The sequence below is a fragment of the Stegostoma tigrinum genome, chromosome 11 (assembly GCF_030684315.1).
Source record: "Stegostoma tigrinum isolate sSteTig4 chromosome 11, sSteTig4.hap1, whole genome shotgun sequence".
Classification (NCBI taxonomy): domain Eukaryota; kingdom Metazoa; phylum Chordata; class Chondrichthyes; order Orectolobiformes; family Stegostomatidae; genus Stegostoma; species Stegostoma tigrinum.
In genome coordinates this window covers 51,771,526-51,791,571 of record NC_081364.1, presented here as the reverse complement: position 1 = coordinate 51,791,571, position 20,046 = coordinate 51,771,526, and the positions used below count along the sequence as shown (strand labels likewise).

The following is a 20,046-nucleotide window of genomic DNA, read 5'->3' as shown; positions in this document are numbered from 1 at the left end:
GTGGGGTTATTGTCAATGACTGTGGGGAAATGGCAGACATGGTGAATAATTACTTTGCCTAAGCATTTACAGTAGTGAAGGAGAATAGCTCGCCAGAAGTCTCATGGAAATTAACAGTGGGTTAGAAACAAGAGTGAATAAAATTAACCCAAGTAAAATATCAGTAATGAGGAAATTAATGGGATTAAACAGTGACAAGTTCCTGAGACCTGATGGTTTCCATTCAAGAGTGTTAAAAGAAGTAGGGAAGCACATCATATAGACACTCTAACTACAGTATAATCTTTCAGAGCTCCCTCGATGCAGAAATTGTGCCTCTAGATCAGAAAATTCTATGTCACTCTGCTTTTTAAGTACAACGAAAGATCAAAACCAGGGAATTGCAGACTAGTTAGGCTAACATTTGTGGTGGTGAAATTGTTGGAGTCTATAATCAAGGATAAGGTAACTGAACACTTTGAAAATTTTCAGTTAATCAGGGAGAGCCAGCATGGATTCATGACAGGTATGTTATGCCTGACAAACCCCTTGAATTTTAAGAAGAAGTGGCTAAGATGAATGCCTATGAATAATGTTTATGTGGACTTTCAGAAGCCATTTGACAAAGTCCCACATAAAAGACTGCTAACTAAGGTAGAAGTTCATGGACTTGAGAACAAATTACTGTCATGGCTGGGAAATTGGTTCAGTGGCAGGCAACAGAAAGTAGGGATAATGGGTAGGTCCTCAAGTTGGCAAGGTGTGACCAGTGATGTCCCACAGGGATTTGTGTTAGGGCCTCAATTATTCACATTATTTATTAATGACTTGGAAAATGGCATAGAAAGCCCACATGATTTCAATGTAAGCAAGTGTTATGTTATCCATTTTCAACCAAAAAAGAATGGATCAGGGTATTTTCTGGATGGTATGAACTTAAGTACAGTGGATGTCCAAGGAGAATGAGGGATTTATTTGCATAAATCTTTAAAATGTCACAAACAGCTTGCAGAAAATAATCAAGAAAGCTAATAAGATTCCAGCCTTTATATCTGGAGGACTGAAGTACAAGGATGTAGGAGTTATGCTAAAGCTACACAAAACTTTGGTTAGACTCTGGCATACTGTGGGCAGATCTGGGCACACACCCTAGGAAAGATATCAGGAGCACAAAAGCTGCTTGGCCTGCTGTGTTCATCCAGCCTCACATTTTATTATCTTGGAATTCTCCAGCATCTGCAGTTCCCATTATCTAGGAAAGATATATTGGCCTTGGAGGGAGCACAATGTAGGCTTACAAGAATGAAACTTGGATTTCAGAGGTGAGGTAATGAGGAGAGTTTATACAAATTAGGCCTGTCTTCTCTCGAATTTAAAAGGTTAAGGAAAGATCAGATTGAAGTCTTCAAAACATCAACAGGAAAAGACAGGGCAGATGAAGATAAACTATTTTCATCACTTGGGGATTTCAGAACTAAGGGGCATTGAATTAGGGCAGACCATTCAGGAGAGGTGTTAGGACAGAAGGGATGGTAGATGTTTGGAACACTTGTCCACAAATGGCAGTTGATACTGGATAAGTTGTTAATTTAAATCCTGGAAAGATTATTTTCGTTTAGCAGAAGTATAACAGGATGTGGATCAAAGGTAGCTACACAGAGTTAGGCCACAGATCAGCCATGATCTCACTGACTGGACAAACAGGCTCAAGGGGCTGAATGGCCTACTCCTGTTGCTATGTTCCTATGTTTATAAAATTATATTCTCTCTCATTGATGTCACAGTCATGTGTTCAGTTACATCACCATGATTTATGTGCATTTCATTACAGCACATGGGAAAGAACAGTGGGTGGAATTAATTAAATTGTTCTTCAAATGAACCAAACTCAATGGGCCAAACGTCTTTCCTTTGTACTGCAATATTCTATCTAACAGCAGCGGGGTTAAAGGTCAGTGGCACAGCAGAATGTGACCAGTAATGGGAATATGAGACCAATGGGTGTAAAGAACAGGAGTAGTCTGGGGTGGATCATAAAGAGCACAGTAAGACCAATTGGGCATGCAGCAAGAACAAATGGGATAAAGGGCACAGTAAGACCAATTGGGAATACAGCAGGAACAAAAGGGGATAAAGAGCACAGTGAGAGCAAGTGGGAATTCAGTGGAGGCTGTTTGATTTAGAATTGGCCAAATAAACAGCTGATTTCATAATTTGTCGTACAATTAAAATCAATGATCACATGATTTAGTCAGCTCTAGGAGATAAAGTTAAAGGTTAAACAGTTGGGAATAGTAAAACTAGAAATGCCTGATATCTTCAGCAGATTAAAATTCAAGGTATTTTAAAACAAGAGCTAAGTAAAGACCTTCAGAAAACAAACAGTAGGAGTAGGTCATTCAGCATCTCAACCCTACTACACCATTATAGATCATAGCTAATCAGTGATCACAAATAATTTTCCTCATGTTCCTTGTTTTCAGTTAACTGCCTGATAAAGCAAGAGTGATGTCAGTGTAGGGGAAACGTTGACTGATATAAACTGATTTGTCTTTTGATTTAATTGGGAAGGTTAACAGTCTAATAAATAGAGATATGGAACGGCAGCTTGGGCCCATGGATTCTACATCCTGTTCCATTTGGGAGCTCTGGAATGTTTCTAGTTTTCTGGATAATGACATGTGCAAGAGGAGTCATTGGTTGCAGCCTTAAGCTACGCGTTTCAGAACTTGGGTACCAGCTGTCACCACTGCAATAAATCTATAAGGTTGAGAATTTTGTGGACAGGTGTGATGTTATCACTGGTATTAATGGGTAGAAGGATGCTGCCACCGACCCTCTTTCCTTAACTGGGTCTAAGGACTTATTTGATTTACAATAGTACAGGGACAGCCACTGATGTTTCTTAATCAGAAGAGGCTATCAAGAAGATGTAGTTTATTACACTTTAGTAATTAGATACTTTAGCTAATCAGGCATCATTACCAAGGTCATTGAGTGAGAAAGAGAACATATTTGTCCCCTTTAAGATTCAGGACTCTTCTCTGGATTTCCCCATTCGGGGTAGTATAACAATGTCAGATTGGGTGGAACTTAATGCAATATCCAATGTTAACATTCAGAATGATTATCTTAATCAGCAAGAATTTTTCCACAGTTAAATTTTATACATATATATATATATATATATATATATATATATAAAAAATCACAATTACAAACCATTTCCTTTGGAATTTGAAGATTGGTAGACTTTTAGCTTGAGAACGGTTGACCTTGATTCTGATCTTAACCTTGTGTACTCCGTAAGCTGTCTCTCTACTGGAGGGATTTTTATTCTTGGATGTCCTTCATGGAAAACGTTGTTCTTGCTGACCAAGTGGGGTTGCTAAACTAGTTGACTGGACCTTATCTGGCTGACCCCTTAGTCTCCTGAAAGTCTTTCTCAGAGTAATTTGTGCCTGTTGAATCAGGTAGCTAGCTCATGGCAACATATGGAACAGTTAAATCTCAAGAATTTTCATCATGGAAGAAATGGAAACATGTTCATTCTTCCTTGCATCTTGGATGTTTGGGCTGTATAATTTTGTCCTTTTAGTATTGTCCCAAATCTTCAGACATTGATATGGTTTCCATGGAGCTGTGGGCTCCATTTTCATTTTGTATGAGCAAATCTTCTTTCTTAATTTACTGACTGACGTGTGTTAAAGTTTAATGAGATGTCCATTGATAGAAACAGGTTCTGTCAAACCCAAGTTGCTTGGACCACCAACTGCCCCGGGAAGGTACTTGTTTTTTCTTCTGATGCTGGTAGTTTGTCACATTTATATTGTACGAGTGGCCACTTGACATTTTGCTGCTCTGAAAGTTCATGTTACTTCAGCACATCCTCTGGAAGTGACCTAACACTTTTATATTCTGTCCACTCTTCTGAACTGCCATTCATTTTTGCACTAAGGTATGCCTTTTCTTCTAGTTTGATACTATCTTTAACAACTCTAGTTAACCACAAATGCTGGATATGTCCCTTGAAATTTTTCTGACAAGTTTGAATATATCTTTCCAAAATATTCAGAAAAGTCCCTTTAATAAACCACCACGGCATATCTATTGACCGATCTATTGACCTATCCATTAACCTAATTTGCCAGTTTGCTTTGACTGACTCTGCTTTTATGTCATCATAAATTGCCCTTATTTACATTTTTCAAAAAGGTACAGGCTCATTCTTCTCCCTCAAACAGAATATAACATTCATATCCACTCCTGCTCAATTCTATCTATGGGTATCTTCACAATGAGATTATTAATTTATGTTATTACATTTCACAATGCCATGTCAAGCACAACTTATTCTCTGGCTGGTTACAGACATACAGTTCTAAGAAATTATCCCAAAAATATTTGAGAATCTGATTTTTCTAGGTATCTTCTAATCAACCTGTTTAGAGATGTTATTCCACACCTTTGGAGCAGGTGCGACTTGAAACAGGGCCTCCTACCTCAGAGGCCTGAACACCACTCCTCAAGTGTGTTCTTAATTTATCATTTCTTTTATCTATCCTGAACTTAGGTCATCCCTTTCTGTTGTGCTAATACCATTCATCCTTTCTTAGCTTCCTATCATTCCTAAATGTCCTGTACCCTTCAAATTTCATGTGCCAATCTATGTCATCCTGCAGCCACAAATCTATAATGGCTACCATATTTTACTGACTCATGTCTGTTTGCACTTTCAGTACTTCACTTTTAATGTTTAGTTTTATCCTTTCACTTTTTTCATAAATTCTTAACCTATTTGCTGGTCAACTCTTAGATTTGTACTCTCTATCCTTAATCATTATGGTCCATTTATCATTTCAAAGAAAAAAGAACAAAGAAAATTACAGCACAAAAACAGACCCTTCGGTCCTCCAAGCCTGTGCTGATCAAGATCCTCTGTCTAAAGCTGTCATCTATTTTCTAAGGGTCTGTAGCCCTTTGCTCCCTGCCCATCTATGTCCCTGTCCAGATGCATCTTAAAAGACACTATTGTGTCTGTGTCTATCACCTCTGCTGGCAACGCGTTCCAGGCACCCACTACCCTCTGCGTATAGAGCTTTCCATGTATATCTCCCATAAACATTCCTCCTCTCACTTTGAACTCATGACCCCTAGTAATTGAGTCCCCCACTCTGGGAAATAGATTGTTGCTATCTACCTTGTCTATACCTTTTATGATTTTGTAGACCTCAATCAGGTCCCCCCTCAATCTCCGTCTTTCTATTGAAAATAATCCTAATCTACTCAACCTTTCCTCATAGCTAGCGCCCTCCATACCAGGCAACATCCTGGTGAACCACCTCTGCACCCTCTCCAAAGCATCCACATACTTTTGGTGATGTGGCGACCAGAACTGTACGCCGTACTCAAAATGTGGCCGAACCAAAGTCTTATACAACTGCAACATGACCTGCCAACTCTTGTACTCAATACCCCGTCCGATGAAGGAAAGAATGCTGTATGCCCCCTTGACCACTCTATTGACCTGTGTTGCCACCTTCAGGAAGTAATGGACCTGAACACCCAGATTTCCTGTATTAATACCTTTCCTTTTGCCTTTGACTCTCTCCAGTTTAACACATACTTACAAATTCAATCCCTTGTCTCCACTGTCTAATTTAGGATCTTCTGTGCTTCTGTAGTTATGCAGTTGCAAGAACACCAATCTCAGCAAGGCTGTGGAGACCATCCTACTTTCCCCAAAGCTAATGCTTTGGAACTGAAATGCACTCATCCCATGCCAGTCTCTGAGCTAGACATTCATATCTCAAAACTGATTTTCCCTCTTCCAGTTTGAACGTGGCTCAAATCAAAACAGAGATTATGACCCTTTGAGGTTTTGTTTCTTAATGTGGTACCTAGGTTCTCACATCTACGATGCAGAACCTCTTTTCTTTTTTGCCCTGGCTATGTAATTGATAACCACATGGACCATGATGACTGTATCGTCCTACTCTCATTGCAGGTTTCTCACACTCTAATCAGATGTCCTGAATGCTGGCACAAGATCAGGTATCATTGCTGCCTGGAATCCTGCTCTTTGCTGCGGAGAACATTATCAATCCCCTCACTATATTGTTCTTACTATAAATATCTTTCTAACCCCTCTACTGTAGCCCTGACTCTCATCCAGACTAGTTTGAAGAAGCTAAAACCTATTAGATAATTGCAAGGCCTGAGATTCCTGCCCTCTGGTCCTTTACCTGCTTCATTTGCTCTCTTATACTTCCATCTCTGTACACTGACCAATCAGATGATCCAAGCCTAAGAGGTATGCCTGGCTCCTGCTACAAAGGATCTAAGAAATGAGTCCCTCGTTGATGTGTCACTGTGTCTTAGAACAGCCTCAAGCTCAATAACTCTGAGCTGAAGCTGCTCAAACTTCAAATAGTTGTCACGTATGAGTTGAGTTTGCTCTAGAACAAACTGGCATCCAGGAGTTCCCTCGTGCTATAACTGCTCATCACCTATCTTGCCACTCTTAATGTGTTTTAAAAAGTACTTAGTTATTGGATTGAATCATTACATATATACTTTTTGAAAAAGAAACCTTAGCACCAGTTGCTATAGTATGTTGAATCTTAGGGATAGAATAGAACTTAACCACCTATGAGCCAAACACCAAAAATTCAGCTTCTTCACTTATAGTAGAGGAAGATTCAATTCCTGAGGCTGAAAAAAATTTAGGCAAAGGTAAAAAGCAACAGAACAGTTCTCTCCCTTCCTCCTTTTAATTCTCCCAACCACTAATTCCAGCGCTCTATTTTAAGTTATACAAAATTGGCTACTTATATATGCACCTAAGACAACAGAATCAAAGAACCACGGAAATGTTATGGTGCAAGAGGCTATTCAGCCCATTATGTCAGCACCAATTCTCCAACTGAGCATTACAACTTTGTGCCATTCTTCTGTATTTTTCTCATGTTTGTGCATATTGTTTTTATTCAAATAATCATCCAGTGACTTCTTGAATGCCTCTATTGAACCTGCCTCCAGCACATTTCCAGGTACTGCATTTCAGACCCAAATCATTTGTTGTGAAAAAATATGTTTTCTCACATCACATTTGCTTTTTTTTGCAAATCACTTTAAACCTGTGTTCTCTCGTCCTTAGATAACCAGGCATAGAGCTGGATGAACACAGCAGGCCAAGCAGCATCATAGGAGCAGGAGAGCTGATGCTTTGGGCTGAAGAAGGGTCTCGGCCCAAAACGTCAGCTCTCCTGCTCCTATGATGCTGCTTGGCTTGCTGTGTTCATCCAGCTCTACACCTTGTTATCTCTCTTCTCTCGTCCTTAATCCTTTTACAAGCTGGAATGGGTTCTCCTTATCTGCTTGATACAGCCCCCTCGTGATTTTGAAAACTTCGATCAGATTTCCTCTGCCTCTCCTCACCAAGCGAAACAGCCACTTGCCAAGGGAAACAGCCACAACTTCTCCAATCTATCCTCACTACTGAAGTTTCCTAACCTTTGAACCATTCTTGTAAATCCCTCCTGCACTCTCTCCAATGCATTCATATCCTTCCTGTTGTGTGGAATCCAGAACTGTGCACAATGCTCCGACCGAGGCCTTACGACTGTCTTCAGCATGACCTTCTTTCTCTCATACTCTATGCCTCCATTAATAAAGTCTGGGATACGACATGCTTTATTAACTGTTCTCTCTACTTGCCCTGCTACCTTCAAACATTTATGCACATATACACTAAAACCTCTCTGCTCTCTTCAGAGTTGTACTGTTTATTTTACATTGTCTGTCCATATTCTTTCAAACAAAATGCATCACCTCACACTTCTGTGCATTGAATTTCATTTGCCACCTATTGCCTAAACCACCAAATGATTTATGTCCTATTAAAGCTCTAAACTGTCCTCCTCAGAGTTTACAATACTTCCAAGTATCATACTATTCACAAACTTTGAAATTATTCACCGTACACCAACAGTGAGATTATGAATGTGTTTTTTTTATATTCACTCTGGAAGTGGCTGTCACTGGCTGGCCAGCATTTATTGCTCATCCCTAGTTGCTGTTGAGATGGTACTGGTCAACTACCTTCTTGAGCCATTATAGTCTGCATGCTGTAGGTTGACCCACAATGCCTTTAGGGAGGGAATTCCGGGATTTGGGCCCAGTGACTGTGAAGGAAGGGTGATATATTTCCAAGTCAGGATGGTGAGGGGCTTGGAGGGGAACTTGAAGGTGGTGGTGTTCCATTTATCCACTGCCCTTGTGCTTCTAGATGGAAGTTGTCAATGGTTTAGAAGGTGCCGAAGGGTCTTCGATGAATTTCTGCAGTGCAGAGAGCACATTGCTGCTACTGAGCATCAGTATTATGAATCAAGCCGCTGCTTTGTCCTGAATGGTGTCGAGTTTTATTGGAGCTGCATTCATCCAGGCAAGTGGAGAGTATTCCATTACACTCATGATTTGTGCCTTGTAGATAGTGGACAGGTTTTGCAGAGTCACGAGGTGAGTTACTCATCATAGTATTCCTAGACTCTGACCTGCTTTTTATAGCCAGTGTTTATAAAGAACATAGAACACTACAGCGCCGTACAGGTCCTTTGGCCCTCGATGTTGCGCCGACCAGTGAAACTAGAGTTTCTGGTCAATGGTAACCACAAGAAAGTTGATAGTGAGGGATTCAGTGACAGTCACGCTATTAAATGTCATCGAGTGGTGTTAGAATGTTTCATAAAGGAGATGATTGTTACCTAGCATTTGTGTGGTTCAAATTTTACTTGCCATTTGTCAGCCAAGCCTGGATATTCGTTAGATCTTGATGCATTTGAATGTGAATTCTTCAATATCTGAAAGGTCACAAATGGTACTGATCATTGTGCAATTATTAGTGAACTTCCCCACTTCTGACCTTCTGATGGAGAAAGGTGATTAATGAAGCAGTTGAAGATGGCTGGGCCTAGGATACTACCCAGAGGAACTCCTGTGGAGGTGCCCTGGAGCTGAGATGAGTGACTTCCAACAACCACAACCATCTTCCAAATGTCAAGTATGACTCCAATCAATGGAGAGCTCGTCCACTGTAATGAGATCAGGGGTTGAATGGTGCTGGCAGAATCCAAACTGGGAAAAATGAGCATGGTATAGTTGAGGAAGTGCTGCTTGATAGCACTGTTGATGACACTTCCCATCTTTTACATGAATGAGAGTAGACTGATGGGGTGGTAATCAGCTCGATTGCATTTGTCTGGCTGTGTGTGTTCAGGACATCCCTGGGGTATTTTCCATATTATTGCATGGATACCAGTGTTGGAACACTACTGGAACAGCTTGGTGAAGACAGCAGAAGTTCTGGAGCACAAACCTTCAACACTGTCACCTGAATTTTGTCCTGGCTCATTACCTTCGCAGTATGAACTGCCTGCAACCATTTCTTAATATTATGTGAAGAGAACTGAATTGACCAAAGACTGGCATCTATGATACTGGGGACCACTGGAGGAGTCCAAGATAGAACATTTGCTTAGCATTCCAACTTGAAGGTTACCGCCTTATCTTTTGCATTGATCTGCTGGGCTCCCATCACTGAGGACACGGATATTTGTGGAGTTTCTTTCTCTAGTGAGTTGTTTAATTGTTCACCCCCATTCACAATTTGATGTGGCAGGACTGCAGATCTTAGACCCAATCTGTTGGATTGATGAGCACTAACTATCACTTGCTGCTCATGCTGTGTGGCATGCAAATGGTCTGGTGTGGCGGATTCACGAGGTTGACACCTCATTTTTGGTGTGCCCAGTGCTGCTCCTGGCATTGCCCCCCTGCACTCTTCACTGAACCAAAGTTGATCCCCTGGCTGGATAGATAATGATAGAGTGGGAGAAATGGTGGGCCATTAGGTTACAGATTGTGCTGGAGTAAATTCTCTTGCTGTTGATGACTTGCAATACTTCATAGATGTTCAATATTGAGTTATTACATCTGTTTGAAGTCTGTTTTGTTTAGCACCATGACAGTGCCGCATAACTGGATGGAGGATGTTGTCAATGTGAAGGCAAGACTTTGTCTTCACAATGACTGTGCGGTGGTCACTAATACCAATTCTGTCAAAGACCGATGCATCTGCAGCCAGCACACTGGCAAGCATGTTTTTCCCCTCGTGTTGGTTCTCTCCTCATGTCCATCAGATCCAGTCTAGCAGCTATGTCCTTTCAGACCCAACCAGCTCGATCGTACTGCTGTTGAGCCACTCTTCGTGGTGCATATTGAAATCCCCCACGCAGAGTATATTTTGCCCTTGCCACCCTCAATGCTTCCTCCAAGTGTTGTTCAACATGGAGCACTGAATCATCAGTCAAGAGAGGTTAGTGGTGATTATCAGAAGGTTTCCTTGTCCATGCTTAACCTAATGCCTTGAGACTTCACAGGATCTGGAGTCAATGCTGAGGACTCCGAGGGTAACTCCCTGGTTACCTTTACTCTACTCTGCCTCTTTCTAATTGATGCACCATTTCCCATGTGATTACAAATTCTGTCCCAACTAACTATTTGTAGAAGCTTTCCCGCCACTAAAGTTAAATTGATTGACTTGTATCTTCTGGTCTTATTCTTAGGTCCATTTTTGAATATGTTTGCAGTCTCCATTCTTCTTGTATTGCTCCTGAGTTCTAGGGAAGATTGATAGATTATGGCTGGTGTCCCTGTAATTTCCACTCTAACTTCCTTCAATCGCCTTGAATGCAGCTCATTTGATCCCAGTGCCCTCTTTACAATAAGTACCAACACTCCCTCCTTATTAATTTTTAACCTTTCTAAATACAGTTTCCTTCTTTGAAACTGTGGGCAACAATTCTTTACTTAACATAGGCAGATGGAAAGTATTAATTTAATACCTGAACCATGCCCTCTCCTCCAAGCATAAATCCTCTTTAGAATCTAATCAATCCTTCTCCTCTTACCATTCTCCTACAATTTATCTGCATATCAAAAACTTTGACTTTCCCCTTTATGTCTGCTGCTCATCTTTTCCAATAATTGCTCTTTGTTTCACTGATTTACTTTTTCACAAATTGTCTGAATCTTCTTATATTCATCTTGGTCCTCAAGTATATTTTCTACCTGATACCTGTCAAAAGGGCACTTGTTTTTACTTATCTTAACTTCTTTCTCCTTTGTCATTCGGGAGCTCTGCATTTGTTTATACCAATTTCCCTTTTGAAGTAAAAGACCCAACTGCCTCACTTAATGAGGGTTCACGTTCAGCTTGTTCTTAATCAAGCTGCTGTTCACTGGATGCCTTGCGAAAATCCTGCTTAAGGCTGGCAACATTTCAACACATTTCCTCCATCTCACGTTCTTACTATTTAACTGCATGTGCATGACACAGTATTAGAAAGCAGGGAGAAAAGGATAAATGAATATACAGGAAATTATCTTGCACCAGATCAACACACACAAATTCATGATTTTCTCTCAAACATTTGGGCTAATGAAAAAGACACTATGTCATTGTTTCCAGCCTAAGCCAAATATATTTTCTAATCAACCCGTTCAGAGATGTTATTACACACAGCAGATGGAACTTGAACCTTGGCTTCCTGGACTAGAGGTAGGGGCATTACCACATCACCACAATATCTTTCCCCCCAACCCACAAAATCTACTCACAACCATCAACAAGTAATAGGAAGTATTATCGAAGATGCTTTCATGCAAGATTTACTCAACAATAACCTGCTCACTGATGCTCAATTTGAGTTCAATCAGGCTTAATCTGCTCCGGGCTTTGTTATGCTTTGCTGCAAAAACGGAAAAAATAGTTGGACTTAAAGGAGTACATAAGGGTGACTGCCCTTGACATCAAGGCAGAGTTTTCTGTTTCATGAAACAGCGCTCATTGAAAATATTCTCCTTTGCCAAACCTTTCCTTGTCATAACCCCACAATTTAACTTGTCAAGATATGAGAACAAGTTGAGGAACTCAATTCATTCCACAAACATCAATTGAGAAGTGATGCTTCTACTTTCCATGGAAAGAACATCATTGCTGAGGGCAGCCTCAAATTGAAATGTATACTTGCAGAATGTCATCAAGCCTCTGATTGAAGGATTTGCTCAATGTTTCAAACCTGGATTTTTCATTCTACAGATTTCTAAAACAAGATGTGCTCATTTGCCATATTATTTCTGAGCCAGCTCCTTGCTGAAATTAGAACAGTTTTGTTTTGAGGAATCTAAAACTGAACTCAAAGTACTCAATGACAGTTTATATGGGACATTTAAAGACTAACAGAGAGAAATCATCTTTCAGACTGTGCCAAATTCATAGAACATAGAACATAGAACAGTACAGCACAGAACAGGCCCTTCAGCCCACGATGTTGTGCCGACCATTGATCCTCATGTATGCACCCTCAAATTTCTGTGACCATATGCATGTCCAGCAGTCTCTTAAATGACCCCAATGACCTTGCTTCCACAACTGCTGCTGGCAATGCATTCCATGCTCTCACAACTCTCTGTGTAAAGAACCCGCCTCTGACATCCCCTCTATACTTTCCTCCAACCAGCTTAAAACTATGACCCCTCGTGTTAGCCTTTTCTGCCCTGGGAAATAGTCTCTGGCTATCAACTCTATCTATGCCTCTCATTATCTTGTATACCTCAATTAGGTCCCCTCTCCTCCTCCTTTTCTCCAATGAAAAAAGTCCGAGCTCAGTCAACCTCTCTTCATAAGATAAGTACTCCAGTCCAGGCAGCATCCTGGTAAACATCCTCTGAACCCTCTCCAAAGTATCCACATCTTTCCTGTAGTAGGGTGACCAGAACTGGATGTAGTATTCCAAGTGCGTGTAACCAAAGTTTTATAGAGCTGCAACAAGATCTCACGACTCTTAAACCCAATCCCCCTGTTAATGAAAGCCAAAACACCATATGCTTTCTTAACAACCCTGTCCACTTGGGTGGCCATTTTAAGGGATCTATGTATCTGCACACCAAGATCCCTCTGTTCCTCTACTCTGCCAAGAATCCTATCCTTAATCCTGTACTCAGCTTTCAAATTCGACCTTCCAAAATGCATCACCTCGCATTTACCCAGGTTGAACTCCATCTGCCACCTCTCAGCCCATCTCTGCATCCTGTCAATGTCCTGCTGCAGCCTACAACAGCCCTCTATACTGTCAATGACACCTCCAACCTTTGTGTCGTCTGCAAGCCCAGAAGTAAGGACACTATGTTAATCAACCACACCATCTTGTCTCATTGCTGGTACATATTTCAGGGCCAGGCATTTTTATTAATGTAGTGTTAAATTTGACCTTTAATAATAATTTCAGAATTCTTTCTCACTGAATATCATCAATGCCATAATAGGCTAAAATTTGCCAGGAATTGTGACCCCATGAAATACTCTCTCATGATGCAAGAGAAAAACTTTTAGAGATGAGTGCGTCTTGCATTTACTTAGATCAAATATCTACTTTAGCAATATTTGTGGAGAGAAATGAATGAATAACTATTATTTCTTAAAAGTTTAAACTTGAAATTGCTTCCATTATTTTTCATGGACTTTGAACAAATCCTGAGTGTGATTTGAACATTAATATAGAAGTACATACGCTAAGGAGAGCAGAGCTTTCCTCATCCAGAAATAGACCATAAACACCATTAATACATGAACATTGTTTATAATTTTAAAAGTAGTAGTCGCATAGCTTTCTACAAAGTGTTTGTTGTGCTTCCAAATTTTAGTCTAACATATGTATCAATGAATGTTATTTGTACAAATGCACGGGAATATTTCATTTTATATTTATATGCACAAAATAGAACATAAGAAACTTAGAGATTGAGCAGCATTACCATCAATTGTGTCATTCTTTTCCACATCACTCAGCTGTAAACGTGATTTTCTACGATTATTCCTGTCGGAACACTGCTCCTGTGGGGGTTGAGGCTTTTCAAGTTGATGTTCTTCTGATAAAACTTCAATCTCATTTTTAGGTTTAGCTTACAATGAGAAGAATGAGATAAAGTGATTAGAAGAATGCTATCTGTATTTCTCTGGTTTATATGATATAATTACTACCAAATCAAGGCATTAAGAATAAAGAACAAACTCCTTTCTAATATTTACATTATTTATTTTTATTCCCAAGTTTCCCAGATCCTCAATGAACTATGAAATTTTCTCATATAAAATAAAGCAAACAACTGTGGATTTTGGAGATCTGGAATAAACAAAAACAAAAGTTGCAGCAGAAACTCAGACCAGGAGGAGAGAAGACAGAGTTACTGTTTCGAGGCGAGTGACCCTTCCTCAGGGAGTCTCTTCAATTGAGTTTCTCCAGCAATTTCTGTTTTTGTTTGTTTATGAAACATTGGCCAATATACATAACACACAGAATCCCGTGACAAGACATCTGTTAAAAAGTAACATTATAGAAATTTACTATTACCTCACTAATACTTTATTAAGTTGATCTTTCTGGTGTTTCCTTGTCACTCCTTATTTGGACAGATTAATGTGCCTTGCAAACACTTACACCCACCTCTCTTTGTATTGAGAGGGGGTGAGAATGATTGTCCATGACATAAAGGTAGCAATGAACAAAACGTAATATCAAGGAGACTTAGCAAAACTGAAGTCAATGGGAATCGGGAAGAACATTCTCTAATGGTTGGAATCATACCTAGAACAAATGAAGATGGTTGTGATTGATGGAGTCCAAAATCTCAGTCCCAAGACATTGCTGCAGGAGTTCCTTAGCCTAACCACCTTCAACTGCTTCATCAATGGCCTTCCCCCATAATTAGGTCAGAGGTAGGGATGTTCACTACCAACTGCACAATGTTTAGAATACCATTCGTGACTGCTCAGATCCTAAAGTAGTCCCAATCTACAAACAACATAAGCTGGGCAACAGTTGGATTGGTGAATGGCAAGCTATATTTATGTAATTCATGCCATGCAATAGCCTTTAATAGTTTAACAGTTTGTGGTAATGCCATCACTAAGTCCTCTGCTATCAATTTCCCAGGGTTACCTCTGGCCAGAAACTGAATTGAACAAGCCATTTACATAGTTTAGCTGCAAGAATTTGCTAGAGGTTGGGAATTCTGCAACCAGTAACTCACCTTCTGACTCCCAAAAACCTTTCCACCATCAACATGACATAAATCAAGACTGTGATGGAATATTCTCTAATTGCCCAGATGACTGCAGCTCCAACAACATTCAAGATGACTGTCAGAATCAACGACAAGAAGTTTGCCTGATTGGTACCCTGTCTAGTTCCTTAGGCATTCCCTCCCTCAATTGCTGATCCACAACAGCAGCAGCGCGTATAACATAACGAGCTGGGCTGCTGCAACTCACCGAGCATCCTTTAGCAGTATCTTATGAATCCACCACCTCCGTTACCCAGAAAGGTGAAAGACAAAAGCATGGGAAGACCACTACCTGCATGTTCCCCCCCCAAGCTACACACCATTCTTACTTGGAACTATATCGCTTTCACTGTCTTTGGCTAAAAGCCCTGGAGCACCCTTTAGAGCAACACTATGGATGTATCTACAACACATCAACAGCAGCTGTTCAATAAGACTTCTCATCATCACCTTTTGCAAGGCAATTAGAGATGACTAACAAATGCTGAGATAAAGTACCAAGAAACTAAGGAAGAATAGCCTCCTGTCCTAGCCAGTGACACCCATATCCCACAAAAGAATAAATGAAAAATCAACATTGTGAAATGAATTACATGCTCGAAGTGCATCATTTCTATAAAGGCATCATGCCAACAAATTATAGGTAGATACTTTCCCAAAACAAAATTTGGAAAACTTTTGTCTTGCCACATTTGATCCAAATGAAGTTTTGTCAGGCTAAGCATCAGTTCCAAATGGAATAATAAAACATTTCAAAAGAACATTACTAAACCAGTGTTAAAGGCATGGAACAGAATTAAGGGTACATTTAAGACTTGTTAATACTTGTTCTCAATCCAGGTCAGAAAATTCAGAGCAGGTGGGAATTACGAACCACACTAATGCCTAACCAATTTTAATTTTCCCATCATTGACAGTCATGACTTCAGTAAACCAAGTTCTAAAAATTTTGGAATATTTTCATAAAGCTCTCCATCTTCCTCTCTGACTTTCTGCCCTCAAAATACTCATTCAAAACTTACTTCCATAGGTGGCCAAAGACAAAAGTCTCAAAATTATCTGCGAATGAAACATAAATCTGAAATAGGAAGGAATCTATATAAACTAACAACTAACTAAATAAATGCCTGCATGTCTGACTTTTGATCATTTATTTTGTTTGTCATTGTGTCTACAACCACCACCACTGGTTTATTTACTTAAAAGGTAGCAGCATAAGTCTTAAAGACTTAGCAACCTATCCACTATTGTCACATGTCAGGATCTTACCAGATTCAATTGCTTATCTCTGCTGAACTGCCTGATCTTGACTGATTCAGCAGAATTATCCTGTAGTCAAGAACCATTACATTCAAATGTCAGTTTGATGCAATACCATAGAAATCAGGATAATCATATTTCAGACGAGTAAATTATCCCTCATTTGCAATTTTAAATTACTTGGTCAATCATAGTCCAATACATAAAAGACTATGCATAGGAAACCCTTAAAGTGAGAGAAAGTTAACAGTTCTCTGGTGGTGAAGCAACTGGAAGTCCTCTGCATGGTGACAGCAGCACCACCAGCCAGAATAACTTGCACTGTCTCCAACCTTTGCTGCTCCTCCAGTTATGGATTCTACCTTTGGAAAAACAGAAAAGCATGATTGGAGGAACTGAAAAAGCCAGCATGGAAGCGATGAATTTTTTTCTTCAAGAGTGACTGCTCTTAGATTTTGAGACAGTGAGGATTGCAGATGCTGGAAGCCAGAATCTACTGGTGTGAGGCTGGAAAAGCACATAAGGTCAGACAGCATCCGAGGGGCAGGTAAGTCAATGTTGCAGGCCGAAACCCTTCATCAAGATTTTGTCTGTCTAACAGTTACTCACTCCCCCAATCGCAGCTCTGTAGTTACTTCCTGACCTTGGTCTAGCTTTGAAGGTTAAAACATATGTTTAAAATGGCAAATTTCCAAGATTTCAATTGTTGGAAATCCATCAAACAGCAGACATTTTTGTCAACATATCTCTTTTACCAACTTTATGACCATCTTTTTTAAGTATCTCATGTGTCTTGATTCAAATTTTGTCTGATAACACTTGCAAACACAACCACATTAAAGGCTGTACATGAATATCAATTTTCATCATTATACAAGCATTTCATTTTTGAGCAAATGTAGGAAAGTGAAGTTTCAGACTCTGATGCAGTGATACAAAATTAAGGTAATAAATAATTATGAATCTGAAATTATATCATTACTGTTCAGGCCAACACAGTGAAAGCAAATTAAATAAAATTATCATTCTTCATGGACACAAATACAAAACTATGATTTAGTGAAATAGTTTACTTGATTATGGCATTCCACAAGGCTCTGAGGAGTTGGAGTGTTCAGAGGGAAAAGAAGTATAGAGATTCAATAAAGGAAGGTGGGAATACACAGTGAGAAGTGTCTTAGGAACCTGTACAGGGTTTTGGTGAGATCAGGCCTGAAGTCCTATGTCGAAGTTTGGGCCTCAATTTTTGGTGATCTGTGGAACCTGGGTGTTGAAGTCTTGCCTCTATTTTTGACAGAATTCACTTTAATTGATAAAGGGAGGTGATGTCAAGCAAAACATCAAAATTCAGCAGGGTCACATGAACTCATTGTGAGTCACAAATGTTTATAGTGGGCATACATGCTCTTCATGGAAGGAAAATGTCTATAGAACAGTTGTGCTCTAAAGGTATTTAAATGCTTAGTCCTTTAAAATAAAAAAATGCACTTTGTACAAATAAGAGTTTAGAAAGCTCTTTGAGGTGTTTGTTAACATTCACCAAGGGCAAATGCAATGAATGTCTGTTTCATTTCCACAAGCTATAATTAACTCAGCAGAGAAATCTCAGAACCAAGGTAGGCCATTTGACCCTTCAAGTCTGTTCAAACACTCAATTAAATCAGGCTAATCTTCTACCTCAACATCATTTTCCTGCATTAACCACATATTCCTTGATGTCTTTAAAGTCTAGAAATCTAAGAAATTTTGAGTTGAATATAATCAGTGGCTGAGTTTCACACAGCCATTTGGGTACAAATTACAAAAATTCCCCATTTTGTGTGTGAAGAGGTTCCTCTTCATCTTGGTTCTAAATAACCTACCTCCTATTCCGAGACTGTGTATCTGGTTAAGGGTCCTCCCACTTCTGGCCAGGGAATATATTCATCTTCTATTTACCCTCGAGCTATTCTAGAACTTGTATGCTCACAACGGCGCCCCGATACTCCTCATGTCCCATTCTAGGTCAATTCTGTCAGCCTAAGAATACATCTGCTGAATCTCCATTGTATTGCCTCAAAGGCAAGTGTATTCTTTTTTAGGTACAGAGACTAAAACTGTACATAATATTCACGATATGGTCTCACAAAGGCTTTAAATAATTGCAACAAAACTGCTTTACTTTTATATTCAAATTCTCTTGTAATAAATGCAAATACACCATTTACTTTCCCCATGGTCTGCTGTACCTGAATGCTAGCTTTCCGTGACTCACGAACAAGGATACCCAGACCCCTTCGGACATCAACACTTCCCAATTTACCACCATTTAAGAAATACTCTACATATCAGTCTTTCCTCTCAGGATTTTTCCACATCACATTCCATCAGACATGTTCTTTCCAATTCAGTCAGCCTACTTAAAGCTTCTTTGCACCTTCTGAGAACTCACAATGCCACCTAGTTTTGTATCATGAGTAAACTTGGAAATATTACATTTATTCCCACATCCAAACAATTGATATAAAATATAAATAGCTGGAGGCCAAACACTGATCTGTGTGGTACTCCACTAGTCACTCCTACCAACCTTAAAATGACCCATTTATTCCTACTCTCCCCTTTCTGTCTATTTATTCTTAATCCATGGAAAAAAACAGAGTTAATGTTTCAGGTCCAGTGACTCTTCCTCAGAACTGGACCCAAAACATTAACTCTGTTTGTTCCTTCACAGGTACCGCCAGACCTGCTGAGCTTTTCCAACAACTTTGTTTTTGTTCAGTTAGACCCTGTGTACAAACCAATGAGAAACAGAACTGGAAGTGGTACCAAACACCCCAACGAACTGAGGCATATAAATAACAAGTGGGACAGAACACCAACGCTTCACCAGAGGGACACTGACGTTGTTACCTAACAGGGTGACAAAACGTTTGCAACCAAACCCATCGGCACAGTAAGCAAGTCTGCAATCTCATGCATAATCTGAGCTACAAATCTTCTCGAAAACGTTAGGTGCTAAACGAATGGGTATCAAGAAAGCAAATTTACAGTCCTGAGGTATATGCAGTTTTTTCTGCACGATGTGGTGCCTGACCCAGCATGCTAAATGCCCTGGCAGCATTACTGCAGTGTATGATGTTAGTGAGCTCCAAACTACAATGTTAAAGTGGAACAAGTAAGTGAGACAGATGTGCTGCAGCTGGTACTTATATGGTGTCAACCTCTTTCAATGGCACATGTAGGCAGTTGCTGTACATTGAGAATGCTGTGTGATGTTGGTGAAGTCTGGTCAAGGTGGACACCTAGAGAAGATATCAATAAGCTGCAGTTGCCAGATATACATCCAGATTTTTACGGCGGGAATTGTCGCCGTCTGGTTTTTTGCCACAGCTTGAGTTAAAAACAAACTGCACATACATGAGGTGTGATTAGGTAATGATGTGATATTAATACATGCAAATAGCATCATGATGGCACAGTGGTTAGCACTGCTGTCTCACAGTGCCAGGGACTCAAATCTGGTTCCGGCCTTGAGAGACAGTGTGGAGCTCATATGTTCTCTCCGTGTCTGTGCAGGTTTCTTCTGGGTGCTCTGGTTTCCTCTTACAGTCCAAAGATGTGCAGGTTAGGTGGATTGATCAA

At 39.9% G+C, this 20,046-nt stretch overlaps 1 protein-coding gene across 4 annotated transcripts in view; it reads right to left on the bottom strand.

The window, feature by feature from the left end:
• The window catches only part of cfap20dc (CFAP20 domain containing), a 356,705-nt gene that overhangs the window by 192,859 nt on the left and 143,800 nt on the right, over positions 1-20,046 (bottom strand). For all 4 annotated transcript variants that reach the window (XM_059649948.1, XM_048548271.2, XM_048548272.2 and 1 more), the window contains exon 10: positions 13,855-14,001. In XM_059649948.1, coding sequence (XP_059505931.1) covers positions 13,855-14,001 — 147 coding nt within the window. The remainder of the gene's footprint in view (positions 1-13,854; positions 14,002-20,046) is intronic.